Source organism: Nylanderia fulva, unplaced genomic scaffold (genome assembly GCF_048542155.1).
Source record: "Nylanderia fulva isolate GAGA-0341 unplaced genomic scaffold, ASM4854215v1 Scaffold24, whole genome shotgun sequence".
Lineage (NCBI taxonomy): Eukaryota > Metazoa > Arthropoda > Insecta > Hymenoptera > Formicidae > Nylanderia > Nylanderia fulva.
Genome location: NW_028190304.1, coordinates 1,349,109 through 1,361,249, shown reverse-complemented (window position 1 = coordinate 1,361,249; position 12,141 = coordinate 1,349,109). Strand labels below are relative to the sequence as shown.

At 32.4% G+C, this 12,141-nt stretch overlaps 1 protein-coding gene across 9 annotated transcripts in view; it reads right to left on the bottom strand.

Moving 5' to 3' along the window:
- C3G (C3G guanyl-nucleotide exchange factor) overlaps positions 1-12,141 on the bottom strand; it is a 95,460-nt gene that overhangs the window by 6,661 nt on the left and 76,658 nt on the right. For 4 of the 9 annotated variants that reach the window (XM_029306860.2, XM_085483236.1, XM_029306854.2 and 1 more), the window contains 15 exons: positions 9,884-10,307; positions 8,499-8,723; positions 8,029-8,211; positions 7,626-7,933; positions 6,764-6,880; positions 5,869-6,179; positions 5,575-5,782; positions 4,954-4,977; positions 3,705-3,900; positions 2,632-2,881; positions 1,754-1,997; positions 1,622-1,636; positions 1,320-1,494; positions 600-1,244; positions 5-136 (listed from right to left, as the gene is read on the bottom strand). In XM_029306860.2, coding sequence (XP_029162693.2) covers positions 5-136; positions 600-1,244; positions 1,320-1,494; positions 1,622-1,636; positions 1,754-1,997; positions 2,632-2,881; positions 3,705-3,900; positions 4,954-4,977; positions 5,575-5,782; positions 5,869-6,179; positions 6,764-6,880; positions 7,626-7,933; positions 8,029-8,211; positions 8,499-8,723; positions 9,884-10,307 — 3,457 coding nt within the window. The remainder of the gene's footprint in view (positions 1-4; positions 137-599; positions 1,245-1,319; positions 1,495-1,621; positions 1,637-1,753; positions 1,998-2,631; positions 2,882-3,704; positions 3,901-4,953; positions 4,978-5,574; positions 5,783-5,868; positions 6,180-6,763; positions 6,881-7,625; positions 7,934-8,028; positions 8,212-8,498; positions 8,724-9,883; positions 10,308-12,141) is intronic. The other 5 variants (XM_029306855.2, XM_029306858.2, XM_029306856.2 and 2 more) reach the window with 5 other exon arrangements.

Genomic DNA, 12,141 nt, shown 5'->3' with positions numbered 1-12,141 from the left:
CCACCCTTTCTTAAATCTCTTCATATTTTCAACAATATTAAATTGTTGCCATCTTTTCGAGAAATTTATAGTGCCATCTGGTAATAAATCGTTATTTCCGATATGCACAAACGTAAGATCTTGTAAAACAAGTCCGCTAAAACAAAATTATATGTATATATAAAATTAAATGCACAAGTAAACTGAAAAATATTATTCAATAAATATTTATTTCAATACTGCCTAATAAATTATTTATTTGTTTTGAAAAAGATTTTCTTATATCAAATATTTTTCAAGTCAAATCAATATTATTAATTTCAAATAAATTATTTATTTGACAGTATATGTATAATTATATGTAAACATCAAAGATACATGGTGTCCCATTTTAATCGATTGGTGGATTATTAAAAAAATACTTGACCTTAAAAAGCACCCTTCAAAAAAGAGCTAGTAATATCATTTTCTGTCCTCCTTTAAATCAAACAATTTTTGCTTGAAACATTTGGTTGTACAATCAAAAATAAAAAAATTGGAAGTGATCGATTAAAATCGGACTGTATACAATACGAGATGGAATTTTTGTAATAGGACAACGAATATTCTTGCGCTCTTACATATAAGGAATACATGGCGGCTGCGTTTCTGCTAGAGCCTGTCTATAGGCTCGGAAGCTGCTGGAGCTGTCGATGAGAGCGCAATATTCCTTAAGACCTTCCGTAATGTGCTTCTGCCACTCGAGTCTCCTGATAGGCGCACTGTCCAGCGCGGATAGTAACGCGAGATAGCTATTGAAGTTATTAATTTTCCTAAGATGCTTCATGATTTTGATGAATTTGACGATGTATTTCTCCCTATCCTTTGCCTCGTTCTCCAGTCGGTGCTCCAATATCCGTGATCGCGCCCAATACGACATTTTGTTGAAGTGTTCGGTAAATCTTGTGAGATTCGGACTTCTCTCCTCGTTCTGCTCCTGCGCCCAGATCAGCACCTCCGGGATTTCTATCTTCATAAACAAGTCGGCGTCGAGCAGCGTCATCTGTTCGGCGATCTGCTCGCTCTTAAAGTCCAACAGAGAAGCCTGTTTCGTTGTTACGCTTAGAGACGAGAGAATCGGCTGCGTAGCTTGTAACTGCTTGATAGTGTGCTTCTCTAAGATCTTGACCCGCAACGCTTTGGCCATCGTGAGATCTCCGCTGCACACTAACTGCTGCACGAATTCCATCAGAGTTTGCAGAAGAACGTCGTCGAGATCAGATATCCTGTATAAAAGGGAAGGATATCAAAGATTAGAGAAATATGTAAGATTGTAAAAATGTGAATAAGAGTCTACTTACGTTAAATCGCTAACGACTCTGACTAATAAGGAGAACGCTTCACGCGCGGCTCTTTGTTTCACGACATCTGGGGAACACGAGAAACGTTGATGGCGTCTATGTAGTTTTCTAATTAATTCCAATGGCTGCATGAAGGTTCTGTACGTCGTTAGAAACGCTTCTTGGTACAGGAAGTCTGTAAAAGATGTATTGTATTTATAGACATGATATTGCGCATATAATTATAATATAATATATGATATAATATAATTACATAATTATTACAATTATTAATAATGATGTCTATTTATTAAAAATATTACCTGATTCTTTTTCATCTACGCAGCGTATAAAAATATATAGGTACAATATATAATGAATATTTAATTGTTTAGATATTTTTCCAACAATAATCCAGAGTACTTTATGTTCGATGAATTAAAAAGAGTACATACCGTGTTTATTCGCTTTCGTGGCGTGAATTAATAAAGCATCTGGGTGTCCGCCACGTATATCCGGACCTTCTTCGTCGGGTTTCTTTAATACCAAATATTTGTTAATATCTAATTCATCTAAAATACTATCATCTTGATCGATATCCCTCAGCTCGAGGGTATTTTCATCGACTGATATGGAAGAAAGAGCATTGCTAGCAGGTCTGGACGATGGTAATACTGTATCCATGATAACGTTGTTGTTCTGGAATAAAACGATCGTATTAATAACACAGTATCGTAAATTTATTCAGGATGTCTACTAAAATTTCGTAAAAAAATTCCTTGAGAATTTCCTGATCTTCTCAGTAATTTCGATTAAAATTTCAGATAAAATAAAAAAATTTATAGATGCAGTTTTTCTAACATTTAATATTGATTTATTAATTGTAAAATTAATTTGGACAATAACAAAGACACATTGTATCTAAACGCTAAAAATATATGCAAAAATATAAAACAAAAATAGAAAACAAAAAATAATTTATTATAAATGTCTTAATAAGGAATATTAATTTATTTAAATTAATTATTTATTAAATAAATAAAGAGCACACTAATTTATTTAAATATTATCTATTAAAAAATTGAACAATGAAACACAAAGATCTTGATATTGAAATATTTTAATAAGAACTTAAATATCGCAAAGATATATTAGACACATGTTTCTTAAGTGCTAAATAAGAGTAAAATTGTCAAAAGGACAATTTAAAAAAAATTCTTTAAATTTCAAATTCCATGAGAATTTTCTGATTTTTTAAGGTAAAATAAAATTCCTTGAGAATACCAAGATTTTTCTCGGGAATATACACCTGCAATTATATTGATATATTTACCAATTTCACCGGAGTCGAAGGTGTAACATCTTTCTTTTCATACGTCAACTCCTCCGAACTCTTGAGAGGCGTCGATGTCACAAGAGGATCCGCGTTGTGAATATTTTGCATACTTATTGTGGGTTTTGGCGATATCGGCGGAGGTGTAGCGCTTGATTTAATGGAACGAGATCTCTTTGGTGGTAACGCCGGGGGCAGACTAGAATTATTTGTTGCCTCTATCGAGCTCGGTGTGGTGGTCACAGAAAGGCTGGAAAAAGTACAGCTTTTTAATTTATCTAATAGCATTACTTGTTAAATATATATTTCTATAATAAAAGTGTATAAATATACATAAGAACTTGTATAAATTATCAAAATTTTTTGAGAAATTCCCTGAGAATTCTTTGATTTTTAAAATTCCAAGTAAATTAAGAAAATTTATAAATGCAGATTTTTAATGTAAGTTTTTTATTATATGCTTTCTTTATTATATGTTTCTTTATTGTTTTCTAATGTTTTATATACATACGATTGCAAGATTGCAAAGTTATCAAGAATCCAGTTTTCCTAGCATTTAATATTTATTTATCTTATCTTATAAAATTACTTATCTTTTATAAAATTAATTCGGACAATAATAAAATACGATATACCATCATATCTAAAGGCTAAACATGAGCAAAAATATAAAATAAAAATATAAAATAAAAATAATTTGTTATAAACATCTTAAGGAATATTAATTTATTAAAATTAATTATTTATTAAATTATTTATTTATTAAATAAATAAATAAGAAGTACTAATTTAATTAAATATTATCTATTAAAAAATCGAACAATTTTCTATGAAACTTATATAAGATCTTAATACTAAAAATATATTATCAATGAAAAAAATAAAATTTTAATAAAAATGTAAATATTGCAAAGATATGTTAGATATATGTTTCTTAAATTTTTTAAAAATTCCCTAAATGCCAAATAAATTCCATGAGAATTCTCTAATTTTTCAAAGTAAATTCTTTGAGAATACCAGATTTTCAAGATTTTTCTCAGGAGTATACACCCTGATTATGTATCGCACGATACCTTGAGCTATCGTGTAGAGCAGTCACAGTATGCGTCACAAAGGAACACGATTGAGTTGTGGTGAGGGACATCTCGTGCTGTTGCCACTCTGCTTGCATTGAATTGTAAGCTGCTACAGAGTGACGAGTTCCGAGACCCGAGATGAAGTCGTTATTACTGTGGGAGCAGTTTCCAAACATCTCCATGTAAGCCATAACTGAAATACATACAAGTATATTAACTTGAGAATCTTAGAGTAATCTTTTGTTACTATATAAATTATTCTAAATAAAAACTTAATTCTTTTAATGGCATATGTAATACAGTCTGTATGACTGTAGCAAGCACGATGTATGCTGCAATAAGATATTAAAGCGTATGATGTATGAAAATTGTGTGGAAACACTGATGCACAAGCGAATATTATTGTTGTGTGTATTTGTTGTTTCGATAGCCACGTGTAAGGAAAAAAAACTGAAACAGTCAAACTCACTGGAATAAGAATGGAATCTTTTAAACAGCATCTTTCGTATCGCTGTATTATTATTACACTCTGACAACTATTGCACAATGGGAACAAGTAGTGCGAGTAGTAGTAATTACAGGCTTCATTAAAAGTGTCATGTAAGTTAAGAAGATTTCATTTCACTATTTTTTATCTTTTAGTTCCGTTTGCCTCGACGAAAGGATGCAAACTGAGCTTTTAAACTCTCGACAACCGATGAAGCATAACCGACTCTCTATTAGTGAAAAAGGTCAAATTAATTAGAAAAAGAATGCCCACGTAAGCTCTGCTCTACTTTTCACTCATTTGTGTTAATTGCAGAAAACTCGCAGAATTTTTTCTATCGTAACATCGTGAAAAATATCAATTCAATATATTTTCTGAATTACATAATAAAAATTTAATTTTTAATATAATAAGATTTTAAGCGAATAAGTTAAATATAAAAATAAGTGACTTTTATAATTAATATATAATATTCAACATCATGAGTGAAATCTTCGCAATATTATTCATTATAAAATTTAAAAAATAAATTATGAGTAAGCTGCAGTATTAATCAAACTTCAAGCTCAATATCAAACAAACAAAAAGAAATAAAATTCTAAAAATATCTGAGATCAAAAGAAATTGAAAACATGCCGGAAGAAGCCTGGAATTTAAAATCTGAAATATATATGAAATATAGGACATTAACTTAGCGTATAAAAGTGTTTGCTGAGAGGGGGGGAAGTAGTTGAATTATGTGGGCAGGATCCCACTTACCGGAATATGCCACTGATTGGAACACTGGGGGATATACAAAATATTGCGTCAGTTTTACAATCCATTACAAAAATGTAATAATATTTGTGTGGAAAAAATTATTTCTGCTATTATTTTTTTTTAATATCTACGCATCGATATAATAAACTATATATAAATGATATCAACATAAAAAACGTTATATAATTGACAATGTCGCGAGGAATATTCGCCAATGTAAAAAGTTTCTTAAAATTTTTTTCATGTATAGTAAAATTTTTTTCATGTATAGAATGTCCTAAAAGTTCTGCAACAGTCAAATATCTCGAAAACAGGCTTTTTTCCTTTAATTTCTTTAATTTTAAAGTGAATTTTACGTGGCCGTGACACAATGCTATTTATAGTCACACTAATATTACCACTTAAAGTCCTACAAGTTTATTTGGAACATTTTTCTAAAGCCTTTATTTTGAGATATTTAAGTGTTGCAAGATTTTTGGAACACTCTGTATATCCCAAATTGAAAAAAAATAGGAAAGAAATAAAATGCCAACATCCACGCTGTTATATAGATATTCTGTTGGCTTCCTCCATCTTTTTCATTAGCGACATTAATGATAATTCGTTAAGAGGAACACTTACTATGCCGCTTCTTTAGTGGCAGAGGAGGTGGTTTGTTGGCGTCCGGACTGTCCCCGTTACTGGTGTGCAGACTGCACGTGGATAAATGTTCGTTCTCCGGTACATTGTCGTATTGCGACGGCTGCCGTTCCTTTCTTCGTTTGGATCGCTTCTCCGGCAGTGCTGGAGGCGCTCCATTAGAATCAGACGTAACTGTCGATTCCATTTCCTGCGTATGAGAGACGTAGATGAAGCTACTCTGTCGTTTAACGAAGATTCAAGCGAAAAAAAAGAAAACGAGCAATAAACACCCACATTTACCAATTTCTCTAATAAAGCTGGGTCCCCGTTTCCAGATACGTTGGTCGTACTGACAGTACTTTTAGAGCTGGTCATCGTCTTCTGTGTAAAAATAGAGCCGTTACTGTCGGAGGATAATTTGGTCTGGGAGAACGACTGTTGCTGCTGTGCGCTAAATGATTGAGAATTATAACTAATGCTGCTCTGTTGCGACGATCTCTTGGACGCGGTGGTGTAACTTTGGGATGAGCTTCGTTGAGAGTGCATGGAAACGAAGCCCGATTCCTGCGTTTGCGTAGACAATCGTTCCATCTTTCCCTCTATACCTAGAACAACATAAATACGAATTAAATACAAATATAAATATTTAGCTTATTTAAAATAAAATAAAGGAAACAATCATTTATAATGTTAATGTTAATGTTTCCTTACGAAATAATATTTTGATATTTTTCCAACCGAAATTAGACTTATGCGACATTATTCTATATATTTGACAATTATGAAGTGAAAGAGAGAAAAAGAAAAGGCTTTGTGTTCGATGTCCGCTATGTCTTGAACGAAGATCTGTAAGATACTGTTTAATCATCATGGCCGGAAGGTCGATGTCACCCACGCAACTTGTTCCACTAACTATTTCAAGACTTCTTGCGTAATTTTAGCTCTCGCGTATATATGTATATTCCTTTTCTCTTCCAATCTTTATAAATGTTTGGAAATTGAAATTTTATATTAAATAAAAGGATTAAGCAACTGCTAATTAAATAATAAAATACGGCATTCTTGAACTTTATTTTATGGGAAAATTATATGCAATTTTAATTACTAATTCAACAATTTCTCAAACTTTTTTCAAAAATTAATTATTAAGTTACTCCACTTATTAAACTATATAATAAAAAATGTATACCCGTGAATGGATTAAGCATTTCCTGAGGTGTTTGTTGACCTAGCAACATAGTACTTGGTATGCTAGTTTCAGAACCATCCCAGCAATTACAGTTTGATGTACCATTCACTTGCATGCCTGTAATAATGCAGAAAATATATATTATATCGTGTTGATAAACTTAAATATCATTATAATGTATAAATAAGTTTGATGTTACATTATAAATATACATGGCATCAATAATAAAAGTTTTTCTCAATTTACATTCTCGCTAATAATAATAATTCTGATCTCATGAAAATAGCGCATATTGATTAGGTTTATGAAAAGAAATGATATATTATTATATATATATATCCGATATTGTACAAAACTCTTGAAATACCTTCATAGCTTATATCGAGCTTCACGTACTTTACCCACTTATTATTAACTACGGTATATAAAGCGTGGGAAAACCCCGGATTCATAATTATCGCGAACTTTTTTTCGATATTAATAAAGTACGTTCGCTAGAAATACGTTTGTACGGCTCAGTCGGACGTTCGAAGGTAGACTGAGCTCGATGAAAAGAGCGAAACACGACTAGAAACACCAAACTAATATGCTGAGTAAGCGTTGACCATGGAACATTCATGTAGGAATGCATTTACAATCCTACAACGCATTCCGCAACAACTGAAACTACAGTTTCGCAATCGCGAAATGCTACAGTCGACAAGATGATGGAGTATTAAGTAGCGCATTCGAATTGTTCTCTTACGTTGAATAATGATACAATGTTTCGTCCACGTAGAAAATATTAAAAATTATATCTGAGCAATATGCGCGAGAACCTTGTTAAGGGTAAAAATAAAATTTTAACGCCACTATTAGTTACCTTGAATAGTAGCCATGAGACTTAGGTCCATACTATCATTCAAGGACTCGTCATTTGGTCCCATTATGGCTCGAATCTCGTCCTCGTCTCGGGAATGATTCAGAGCCGAATCCAAACTGCCGGCTGACGCGCTGAGAAGAGACGACGAATCCTCAGGGGATCGGCTTCGCAGGGACACCCTATCAAGACTAGATGCCAGAAGACCCTCCGACTCGTCCAGGAGCTGTTGGGTCCTCGTTCTTCTTTTTGGCGGCAACGGAGGTGGTGTACCGGAAGAGCTGTTTTCCTCCGACAAACATACATTTGTTCTACGGGATCGAGCATTTCCACGTTCAACCGCTGAGTGACAATGATTTATTATCTCCTCCCCACCCACTCCCATATAACGAAAAACGAGTGTTACCTGTCGGGCAGCGGAGGTTTCGGGGGTGGACTAGAATCCCGTAAGATCGATTCCGAACTGTGCGAGCTGCGAACCAAGCTACTGCTAGCAGCAGTTTGCTCCAGGATCTGCCGTTCCCTCGGTGTCAAAGGTATATCTGGCAGGGAGTTCCTCTGCGTCAGTTCCGACCCATATCCGGAGGTTCTGAAAAGTTCCAGTTTTAATTAATTATTTTGTTTTAATTATTTGTAATTCTTATTACTGAATTTTGCTAGGGAAAAATGTTTCAAGCAAGAATCGTATAATTTTCTGATGCATCATGTATAAAAATTGATATTGCTTATTTTACACCATCCTTTTATTTATAATAACTTGTATCAGTTTCAATATTTGCTTCTACTATATTAATTGTTGATGGTGTGATGGATGGCAGGGGAATTATTTCGAGGCACATTGCATTGAAATTCCATTTGTTTCTTGCTGTAAATTACCTATTATTATTCGCAACAGACGCGGGTTTCTGCTTGTTGGCGATCTTCTCATGCGCAAGGGCCACTAGATTCTTCACCGCCTCCTCGACCAGGCCGATCACGTGCGTCACGTTCTCGGTGTCCAGGGCGGAGGATTGATCACCGTGCAGCAATACATCGTCGCAGAGTTTCAGCAATTGTGCTAACGCTTGGTACACCTGATTCGTGGCGGATCCCAATGTGGAGCTGCAACGAAATTCCAGAATATTACAGGATTTATGATATATAGGATGCATCTAAATAAGTGCGCAAAATTTTAGGAGATGATTCTTTGTCGAAAATTAAGGAGAGTTTCTTATATAAACATTTACTCTTATATCCCTCTCTGAGGAGTTACATTTTTCTAAAAAAAGAGATAAAATTTTTAAGTTTTTTTCTCAAATTTCAGACAAATTAAAAAAATGAAACTTGATGGATAATTTTCACTAATAAAAAGGATATTTATTAATATTTTTTTATCTTCTCCTATATCATTGTAAGGGAATGAAACTAACAATCCTTATTTAATTGTTTATCAGAACTTTTTAACGGATCGGAATATGATTATTTAAAAATATGCATTAGAAAATTTGATTCATTTAGAAACTTTTTTATTTGTGTTTTGTTTTTTTTTTCGTAAAATCGAGTTTTTAAGAAAATAATTAATTTACTTTTCGACAGAGAATCATCGTATCAAAATTTTTCGTACTTATTTAAATATAGGGAATAGGGAATATATAGAATTTATAATAAATTAATTATTAATATACAAATTAATTATTAAGCTGCGTCCTCACTGGAGCACCGACAAACAACTTTTTGTTGATGTTTCTTCCAAAAAAGTTGCTAGTTGTTCCTTAAAGTTCCTTACTATTTCTGTTGCCAACAACCAAAGTTGTGGCAAGTTGACATATGTCGAATTATTTGGGAACATTTAGCAACAATACGCAACAAAAGGTTGCTCGTTGTTGCCGAAGTCTCTTAAAGTTCCTGACTGTTTCTGTTACCAGCAATAAAAGTTGTCACAAGTTGACATAAGTCAAATTATATGGGGACATTCAGCAACAATAAGCAACAAGAAATTGCTCCAGTAAGGACCCAGCTTTAGATAAGATTGAATTTAATTTCCAGCACGGAGAAAGCACAATACGCAACAAAAGGTTGCTCGTTGTTGCCAAAGTTTCTTAAAGTTCCTGACTGTTTCTGTTACCAGCAATAAAAGTTGTTTCACACAAGTTGACATAAGTCAAATTATTTGGGGACATTTAGCAACAATAAGCAACAAGAAATTGCTCCAGTGAGGACCCAGCTTTAGATAAGATTGAATTTAATTTCCAGCACGAAGAAAGCAGAATTGAAAGCCCCACCTGTTGTCGTAGAGCAGGTAGGACTTCAACGCGTTGTGTATCGTGGTGACGGTATCGAGGACGATGGTGCCGTTCCCGGGCAGCATCTCGAGCTTCTTCTTGGACACGACGTCCCGGAAGTGGAGCAGCGCCAGCTGGACCTGCCGCACCTGGATATGCAGATCACGTAGGGGATTCTTGTCCAGAGTATTCCCGGAATCGTTGCAACCCGGTGCGTTCTTGTCCCTCGGCGTTCGCGGTGACGAGGGCGAGGCGGCCCTCGTGCCCGTTCCACTGCCTCCGCCGCCCCCGCCACCCCCACCGCCACTTCCGCTTCCCGGGGAACGCATGTGGGAGAGCTTCTCCAGAAAGTCCTCCTTGAAGGAGCGCGCACGACGCGCTAGTTTGCCGCCGCGCGCCTTCCCGCTGGAGCGCTCCTCGACTTCTATGCAACAGAAAGCACACATTTTGGGTCAATCAGGGTGTCAAGTGTTGTAAACAAAATTTTCTGTCTGATTTTTAAAATTCCAAAAAAAAATTCCAAAAAAATTCCAAAAAAAAAATTCCAAAAAAATTCCAAAAAAAATTCCAAAAAAAATTCCAAAAAAAATTCCAAAAAAAATAAATTAAAAAAATTTATGAATGAATTTTTAATATAAGTTTCTTTATTAAATGTGCTTTTTCATGTTTTCTATAGATACGATTGCAAAGTTATCAAGAGTGCAGTTTTTTCCTAGTATTTAATATTGATTTATTGATTATAAAATTAATTTGAACAATAATAAAGTATGATATATCATATCATATCTAAACGCTAAAAATATAAAATAAAAATAGAAAAAAATAATTTATTATGAACTTCTTAAGAAATACTAATTTATTTAAATTAATGCTTTGTTAAATTATTATTTATTTGTTTATTAAGTTATTGTTTAATTATTTATTAAATAAATAAGAAGTACTAATTTTTATTTAAATATTACCTATTAAAAAATTGAACAATTTTCTATGAAACTTATATAAGATCTTGATATTAAAAATAGATTGGCAATAAAAAAATTACACAAATTTTTAATAAAAACTGAAATATTGCAAAAATGTGTTAAACATATATTTTTTTAGCTATATGCTAAATAACAATAAGATTATCAAAGAGACAATTTTTTTTTCATTCCTCGAATGTCAATTAAATATCATGAGAATTTCTTGATTTTTCAAGGTAGAATAAAATTCCCTGAGAATACCAGGTTTTTCCCAAAAGTACACACCTTTGTTGATTTGGATTAATTGATTAGAAAGATAATTTTAATCTGCCTAATAGTCTTCTATGCAATTCAGGATGTCAGGACTATCTGTTTTATCTTATAAAAATTATTTTAGAAAATTGTTTTATATAAGATATATAACAATTTTCAAAAATTTATTTTTTAAAAATAATTTATTATTTATGATTAATAAATTTTACATAATATTATTTTTGGAAAATAGTTAAATGTATATACATTGTATATTATAGTAATGTAATTAAGTAACACAAGTATAACGTTTTCTAAAACTATTTTTATGCAATAAAAATCGATTGTCCTGCTAGGCTGAACTGTGTAATATAAATAATTTATTATATGTATACTATATAAATATGTATAATAATAGTATATGTATACTATATAAATATAATAAATTACTTTTAGAAAATTGTTATATATATACATACACAATATTGATTTTGATTAACAATATTGATTTCAAGTTTCTTAAAACATCTAATTTTTCTTGATTTTTTGCATATATTCGTCTTTTTATGAGATTTTTAAAAACTGAATTAATATTCAGTTAGCTTCGCCTCCCTCCAATATGAATCTAATTTGCCTACTTAATGATTCAAGCATCTAATTCTAGACTTGAGTTCTTAATTAGCACTTAATCTCGAAATAGATTAGACTTTATTTGACGCTGAAAGATGAGGGAAAATTTAATTTAATAGAGAGTTATCTCTCTCTTATCTCATTCTAATTTCATTTATTGTTACGTATAAAGTTTGACTGCAACGTGTATTTTACACGACATAAATATTTTAAATATAAAATGTTATGTTTTCAGTTTTTCTCTCACGGATATTTTTAATATCAGTTATATATACCTGTTTTATTTTTTAACGTTGCAACTTTTACTGTCTTGCATTAGACATGTGTGCATACATACATACGTCATTCATTTGTACATTGTTTTTTGCTCACGAGTCTGTAATTTAATATCACTTTATTTGTTAAAATCTCTTA